The sequence below is a fragment of the Selaginella moellendorffii genome, unplaced genomic scaffold (genome assembly GCF_000143415.4).
Source record: "Selaginella moellendorffii unplaced genomic scaffold, v1.0 SELMOscaffold_37, whole genome shotgun sequence".
NCBI classification, from domain to species: Eukaryota; Viridiplantae; Streptophyta; class Lycopodiopsida; order Selaginellales; family Selaginellaceae; genus Selaginella; species Selaginella moellendorffii.
Genome location: NW_003314298.1, coordinates 1366110 through 1375024, shown reverse-complemented (window position 1 = coordinate 1375024; position 8915 = coordinate 1366110). Strand labels below are relative to the sequence as shown.

Here is an 8915-nt window from a genome sequence, read left to right as displayed (position 1 = left end):
AGTAATTTTAGTTATTAAGGGAATTTTGGGGTGAAAGCCCAAAGATGTGTTTCTTCAAGGGGGGGGGGGGGGGGGGCTGTGGGGGGTTCCAAATGTATAGTAGGGATAGTGGGTAGGTCGGGCACATAGTTGCCGGAAAACGTATGAAACTAAAAAAACGTAACGTTTTAAACGCGTTAAAAAACGCCGTTTTAAACTCCCAACGCATTTGCACTATTTGCAAAAAGAGACAAGAGTTTCTTTAGGGTTTCTTTAGGGTTACTTCAGGGTCATGTCAGGAATTGGAGGACGCTGCGAATGCTGGAGCTGGAAGCATGTGATACGAGCTGAGTGGCACTGGACATGTAAGTATTGTCATGAGATTCACACTAGGGGAGCGGAGCGAGTGCGAGCACATCTCGCTGGAGTTCGGGCAAGAGGTGTGAAAACGTGCAAGGCAATGAGGGAGATCCCTTATGAAGTTCTTAAAAAAGCTCGCAACAGTTTTTCCGATTTCGAGCTAGCAGACCCAGCAGATGCTGATGATGGGCATCTACTGCAGCAAGCCGCACAGGGTTCAGGGGGGCCAGCAGAATCTATGGTGGCAAGCACGGAGAATTGGTCCAGTGCTGGGACAAGCAGAGCAGCGAAACGTAGATCCTCGGATGGAAATTTGGTGACATTTTTTTATACTGCTTCGGCTGAGGCACTGGATGATGCTGTTGCAGAGTTCTTCTTTGCCAAGAACATCTCCTTCAACACAATCCGAAGAGACAACTTGAAGAGAATGCTGAAAGTTGCCGCAAAAGTGGGGCATCCAGCGATTGACAACCTCATGGGATATGAGAAGTTGCGGACAACTGAGCTACAACGAATATACAACAACGTTCAGAAGCGGCTTGAAGATGTGCGGCTAAGTTGGAGGACATATGGTTGTACCATTGTCACGGATGGCTGGTCTGATATCAAGAAGAGGTCTCTTCTCAACTTCATGGTCAGTTCTGTGAGAGGCTCAATTTTCCTGAAGGCTGTGGACAGCAAGAATGCGAAGAAAACCGGAGCATGGTTGTTTGAGCAGCTGAAACAAGTGATTGCCGAGGTTGGTGCAGAAAACGTTGTGCAGGTGGTGACAGACAATGCAAGCAACTGCGTGGTCATGGGGGAGCTTTTGCAGCAGGAGTTTCCATAGATTGTACACGTTCGCTGCGTTTGCCATGTTATGGACTTGCTGTTCGAAGATATTGGAGCTCTGTCTTGGGTGCAGCCTTTCGTCGATGGCTGTGCGAAGATAGTTACCTTCATCACCTCAAAGCCACGGGTTCTAGCTCTTTATAGAACTTTCTACAAACAGGACCTGATAAAGCCTGTGACCACGAGGTTTGCTTATATTTTTCTCGTGATGTCTCAGCTTCTGGAGACCACGAATCTCTCCGGGCTTTAAAGAATGGTGGTGAGCCAAGAATGGGAGCGACTTGACTGGTCTAAGAAGCTGGAGGGCCTGGAGCTGCGATCTCGTGTTCTCAATGACTCGTTCTGGGAGCGGTGTGAGAATTTGTTAATTTTGCTCGAACCTTTACTTCGAGTTCTTCAACTCGCTGATCGGGAGGGGGCGACTTTAGGCCTCATCTTTGAAACTGTTGATTGGCTGATTGAGAAGATGGACAAGGGAGCTCGAAACGGAATTTATGCACATGAGGAAGTGGGACAAATCAAGGATTTCCTACTTGAATCACACGGTCTGAAGGAGGCAAGGTGGTATCAAATGCACAATGTCATTCATGGAGCTGCTTTTGCTCTTCATCCTCTGTTTCTGGGGTATAACCCAGAGAACGACAAGCTGGACAATGAGGCACGTGGGAACTGGTTGGAGTACATGCATGTTTATGGCAGAGGTGATCTGGACTTGCAGCTGAGATTGCAGGCATAGTTTGAGAGGTTTCGGCAACAGCTTGGACGGCAAATGAGGTTACCTGTTGCCAAGGATTGGGAGACCAGAAAGTTTCCAGTAACCTGGTGGAGTTCTTTTGGTTTAGAGATGCCTGATCTACGTCGCATGGCTCTCCGGATTTTAAGCCAAGTTGTTTGCACTTCTCCATGCGAGAGGAATTGGAGCTCATGGAGCTTGATACAAACAAAGCGCAGGTCCCGCTTGCTTCCCAAAAGTGCTGAGAAGCTGGTTTACATTCATACAAACTTGTGGGTTGTTCAGAAGCTGGAGAGTGAAGGTTTGAGGATGCTGGAGATTGATATAGACAAGCTGGAGTTGGAGCCTCATTGGAAGAGGATTTTGGATTTGCAAGAAGCTTTTGAGGAACCAAATCAGGCTACTGACGAGTTTAGCATCGATGAAGGAATGGAAGATGATTCAGAATTGGAAGACGACTAAAACGGCTTCTTCTTTCATTTGTTTTATCGGTTGGGTTTTATAAACTTAATATCAGATTAAAATGTATTTAGTAAATATTAGTGTTGTCTTAATCATTTTAGGCTTTAACATGTAAACGTTTGATTGTCCTGAAAAAAACGTTTTAAACAGCATTTAAACGTGGACGCGTTTGAACGTTTGCATGTCTAGCTGCAACTATGGTCGGGCATGGCCGACCAACCTGAGGCATAGTCTAGCTCCCACTTGCGTGCCTGTCCTTGTTCTACGTCCGGCTTGGGTCTAAACCCAAGTTCCATTCCATGCTAGCTGGTGGAGTACCCATGTCCTCACGTTAGGCCACCGGTATGCCAAAATAGCGCCAAACTCCGTTTTGCTCCGTTTTGCGTGTTAGTCCTGGCATTAGGATGCTCGTTGCTCCAGGACTGTTCCAAGTCGCTCCGGGCTCCTGTCCCTTTGCTCCTTAAGCTGTATGCTCGGGAGTTGCTCCGTGGTTTGGTTCCGTCACTCCTTGGCTCCATGGTTGGGAGTTTGGCATCGTTCCTTTGTTCAGTGGCCCAAGGCCCTGAACCTCGGGTTCCACACCACGTTCCTTTGGACACGTGGCATCTGTCACATGGCATAAAGAGGGTTTAGGTTGGTATCCTATGGTAAATCACCATAGGATAAAGGGTAAAAACCACATGCGCTACAATTATCTGAAAAAATCTGCTCTGTATAATATTATGTCACATCTCTGGCCAATAGAAACACCTGTGCAACTTTTCAGTCATATAATGATGTCCCATATACCCACTTAGAACAGGAGAATCATGATAATCATGAAGAAATTGTGGAATAAAGATTGAAGGCACTACCAGCTGTAAATGATCATCAGGATCCATCTCCACAAAATAAAAAAGGCTGTCTTTAAGGCGATATTGAGAATGTAAATGCCGGAATGGCATGTCATTAGCAAGTGATGTAGGATTCTTAAACCCATCTTAAAGCCTTCAAATCCATGGCTCAATTTTTTTAGCCTTGGGAACCTTGCTAAGAGAATGTAGATCTTGCTCTGCACTTTGTGGACATTAAACGTCAAGTACAACAACTGCTGACAACATAGAATTCTTGTCTAGAAAATCTAGATGCTGGAACAACAGGCTCGTAAAAACATGAGAAGAGAATGAAGAAGGAAGAGGAGCTTGAGAAAAGACATTAGCATCATCCATAAAACTCCATGGGCAATGAACAAAATCAAAATTATATATCTGAAGCTTCAAAGCCCACCAAGAAGTACAACCAACTAAGTTCTTTTATTTCAATAATGAAGTAACAGCAACATAATCACCTTTTAGTAACGTCCGAGAACCATATAGATATGCATGAAGTTTCTCGAAACACCAAACTGCTACTAAACACTTCTTCTCTATCATGGAGTAGTTCACCTCTGCTAGTTGTAATGTATGGCTTATATACACAATGGGATGGTGCTGACCAGGCATACCCGGGCTCTCTTGCATCAACACACCTCCACATGCAAAATGAAAGGTTGAGTGTAGTCAAGATATGCCAAAACTAGAGGAGTTATCAATAGCTCTTTGACATCCATGAACGCCCGTTTACAATCTGGAGGCCAAATGAAAAATGATGTTGATGACTTTAGCAATGTTCACAACAATGTAATGCAATCAGAAAGATAATCTACAAAACGACTGAGATATTGCACCTTGCCCAAGAAGTGTTGCATATTATTCATACACTTTGGAGTATGGAACTTTAAAACAGCCACAAGTTTGTCAGAATCAACTTGCAAACCCTCACAAGAAATATGGTACCCAAGATAAGTCGTGTCCTTGGATCCAAACACACACTTCAACCGCTTCAGCTTGACTTAGCACCACCTACAATGACTGCAACCCAAGCTTGAGATTGCCTACATGCACAACTAGGTTCATTTCATCCCGTGCACATGCATGTGTACTATTATTGTCATAAAGAATGAAAATTGGCTCTACCGCACGACATAAATGTAGATGGCAACATGTGGTAACAAATTAAGCGTAGCAATAGATTGAGCAATAGAAGATAAACTCAAACCTGTATCAACTAACACAGAGAGAATAATAGAAGACCTCTTGTTACAAAAACAAGCTTGGAAAGTAAACACTACATGAACTTGTGTCGAGTGAACTTCTTAATGATACTCGCGAAAGAAAGATGGAAGGGTTACTGACTTATTTGTGTAAAGTCTCTCCATTACTCACACGACTCCTCATTTCCCATATCTTAGTGGCTAGACCTTCCACTATAACAGCACCAATAAGACATTGTTGACACCAAAGTCTCCACCCAGGAAATAGAGGTTGACAATCCGGAAAATGCCTACAACGCTGATAAGTGTGACCAACTTCATCATATGCCTAGTAGTGAATATTACGGCCACGACCACGTCCTCACCCTTATCCTTGAATGCGAGTAGCAACAGCATCAACCTCTATTGGAACAAAACCATCTTTCATAGAAAGTGGAGATGCTAAGTGAAGGACATTGTTAAGGGTGGTTGGAGCAAGTGCTTGTACAAATCCTACAAGATATTGACAAAGTGTTGGCCATGACATTCTCAGTTTGATCCGCTTAGACATATTTGACTCTAGATGAAGCAAGAGGGTTTGAAAACTAACACCAAATTGCATCACGATTTAGATGGTCCTTAACGAAGACGATGCAATTGTTAGAAGGCATCATCATAATTATCAATATGTTCAAATGGGTTTGAAGACGTTCAAGAGAATACTCCAATCCTCATGAGTGGCTGCACTCAAACCATTATACCACTGTAGTGCCATCATTTGGAGACACATAAAAAACTTATGTAAACATTGAGCATCATCCCAAGAATGATATGTGGCAATCACCATAAAGTGATCGAACCAATGATATACATCATCCCTAAGATTCCCACAAAATAACTCCGGCCAAACACATGGATTGGCACCAAGAGTAGGAAGAGTTGTACCATATGCCATGAATGCTACCATTAACTAAGTTTAGTTGTTCAATTACAATCACATAGCATCGAACAATTGTAACAACTACTACTCTAGAGTGAAAGGAAGAGGAGATTGCTGCTCTACCATAAAGATGAATGAAAAGGAAAAAGTAAAAGAAATGAAATGAAAAAAAAACTAAAAGGAAAAGGAGATTTAGACAATGAAAAAGCTCGATCTAAACCAAAATCTCAAAAGGAAAAAACTAAAGAAAGGAAATGGAAAAAATTAGATTTAGACAATGCAAAAACTAGATATAAACTAATATCTTAAATCTAAGCACTCCTCAGGGACAATCAAAGGTGCCTCTCACCTCCAACAATGTGAGTGCAAGGAATATAAAAAGGGAATACAAAAAATATGCATATCAATTAGCTCAAAAACCCTAATTTATATACAAGAGCAAGTGGGTCGAATTGAAATTAATCCGACAGCTACCAAAATCCCACTATACTAATATTAGTATATGGCATTGCAGTTGTACATTTGGACCTCATAGCATGTTTTCAATTATTATAAATGGAAATTACATATAATGCAATCCATATCAACTATTTTTTTTTATAATTCCTTGTATAGATAATAGATTTTGTATTTTCCTATATTTCCAGGAGGTGATCAAGACTAAGGATCTAAGTCATGAGTAATATTTCAAAATACAACTTATACTGAGTTTGTAGTGGGTATGACAAAAAACAAGAGCAATTTTGAAAAATAAGAGGGATGAAGAATTTTTGTGAGTGGAATGATATAGAGGTACTATGTGGTATGATATGTTAATATCTTAACAAAGTCTTAGATCTCCATAAAGAATATTTAAAATATCAAAATATTTTCACAAACTCACAAAGTTGATATAATTATGGCATGATATTTACATATACTATCACTATGGATTGTTAAAACCTTAGAGGAAAAATAGAGATAAGATATCTATTAAAGACTTTTTTATTAAAAAAATAATTATTCCTTTTTCAATTGGGTTAAAGGGAGAGAGATCAAATACATGGGTAAATGACTATAGCACATGTGATCATGGGATGAAATTTGAATATATTATCACCATGGATCCTTAGAACTTTGGAGAATAAATGGGGATAAAATGGCTACTAAGGACTCTCTCATTAAGTAATTGCCATTTTTCCAGTTGGCTTAAGAGGAGAGAGATAAGGTGCACTACATGTGGTATCAGAGAAAATGGCACAGGTTCAATTCCTATTGATTAATGGCTACTTAAAATATAATATACCCTTGAGCAAGGTATATTACTACCTCTAAAATTTGAAATCGTATGTATTAGGCATCCATACATACATCGTTTGTCTTGAGCCTCCTAAACAAGAATAGCTAATCTACACAATAGAAGGATTGGTAAATTCAATGCGGAAATGGATTGATAGATTCAGTATTGTCACCGTGAATTCTTGGAACCTTGAGGGATAAAGAGAAATAAAGTGCACTACAATAACACAAGTATTAAGTATTCATAAATATGCATTTTGTCTTGTAAAGCATCCATAATAACCCTTATTGAACTAAAGGCTTCATTGACTAAGAACTCTTATTAAACTAAAGGGAATTAACATTTTCATTTCCAACTCAATGAAGAACATTTGTAAAGAAGGTGTTAGTTCTTTTAGGCTTAATAAAAGTTTCAATAAAAGACATAATTTTCAACACACTCATCACACTTATCAATGTGTTTCCTTGATGATTGACCTGGCTAAGTGATGGTGTTACCACCAAATGTTGCTATTGAATCTCAATAATAAGTAAAAGAGTTTCAAGGTATACTTAACTCATTTATCTGTGGTATTCTTCCATTTGCTTAACCTCTTCTTTCCTATCAATTATAGATTATTTCTCACTTTGTTCATATAAAAAATGATATCAGTACAAGAGATTACATTAGGACATCACCCCTCCACTATTCTGAAAGACTAATGCTGGAGAAATCATAATAAGAAAAGTGACTAGCTTACTCACAAATTTTATAAATTATATAAATATCACAAACCATTAGATGGTAGAATAAGTTAGAATGTATTTTATTCAGAAACTTTAAATGAATATTAACTGTGGTGAGTGCATGAAATACAAAATTGGAATACAGAAATGTTAATCCAAAAGTCTTAATTTATATATAGGAGCAAGTGGTCATCACTTGAGGTCTAGTTATGCCATATACTAATATTGGGATTGTGATACTCGCCAATTTGATTACATTTAAATGAATATTAACTGTGGTGAGTGCATGAAATACAAATTTGGAATACAGAAATGTTAATACAAAAATTGTAATTTATATACAGGAGCAAGTGGTCATTACTTGAGGTCTAGTTATGCCATATACTAATATTAGGATTTTGATACTCACCAATTTGATTAGATATCAAAATCCCAATATTAGTTTATGGCATAACTAGACCTCACACCGCTGAATAATAAACCATATTCATCCACTAGTTAATTCCTAAACAATCAAAAGAAGAAAATGTATAAAACAATGCACATGTTTCTTATAAACTCTTTTATTTTAGTTGGACTGTTTGGTGTCTAAACAAAATAAAACAAAGCAAATTATTGGAACATTAACTCGTAATGTACACCTTTTACCTTTTACGCCTAGAGAACGACTTCCCTATTGAAAATCCAGCTAAACGTTCCAGTGTTGGGGCCCTTCTTCACCCTGCTCTGCGCTCGCTCCTCCAGTCTCAAGATCTGAGGGAGACCACACACGAAATTCTGGGCCTTTTGCGCGCGAGCAGACAATCCAGTGATGGACTCGACGTTCCATCTCTTGACCAAGTGCTCCAGAATTCCTGCGTAATCCTTGGCAATGTATACCCCCATCCTCTGTGCCACCAAAGAGAAGTGCTCAAACAGGTTCTTGTCCTGGCCGTCGTACATGAGATGAGCCGGCATGGAGATCTTCTTCCTCATCATGTCCTCCAGCCCCAGCATTGCGCCCTCCGAATCGATCTCAAACAGCTTCTCCATGATCCTGGTGTAAGCATTCTCATGCCGCTTCTCATCGAATGCGATGAGGCCGCAAACAGTCGTGTGGCGAGCAGTGTTGCCGTGAGAGATGGCGGTGGCTCGCTCCTGGAAGAAGGTGTAGATGAACCCGAGATATGGATTGTTCTCGGTCTGGGGATCCTGCAAGGATGGAAACCGAACTTTTGAGTTCCCGAGAAAGAAGAAACTCTGGCTCTTTACCATTCCAGGACCGATAAGTACTGGATCGTCTTCTCGATTTGCTTCAAGTCGACTCGTCCAGTGAGGTAGAGATACTTGTTGAGCAAATCACCATGGCAATTCTCCTCGGCAGTCCAGGCACGCCACTACAGTGCCCATGGACTTGGGCTCGCACTGATCTCGTCGCGGGTGCCATCGAGAGTGTTGAGCATCGTCAAGTAAGTTGGCAGCGCTTCCTCGGTGATCATGTTCCCGACGAGGCAGAAGAAGTAGTCGTTGGGCAAGCTCTCGGCTCGCTCCCTCAGCTCACGGACCTCATCGTAGAA

At 40.7% G+C, this 8915-nt stretch overlaps 1 protein-coding gene and 1 pseudogene across 1 annotated transcript; one reads left to right on the top strand and one right to left on the bottom strand.

The window, feature by feature from the left end:
• Nucleotides 1-271: 271 nt before the first annotated feature.
• On the top strand, nt 272-1168 carry LOC112349271. Its single transcript, XM_024683391.1, has one exon. It carries the CDS (start codon nt 272-274, stop codon nt 1166-1168), a length of 897 nt encoding a protein of 298 aa, XP_024539159.1.
• Nucleotides 1169-8016: 6848 nt separating this feature from the next.
• Nucleotides 8017-8855, bottom strand: LOC9653561 (annotated as a pseudogene).
• Between the last annotated feature and the right edge of the window lie 60 nt (nt 8856-8915).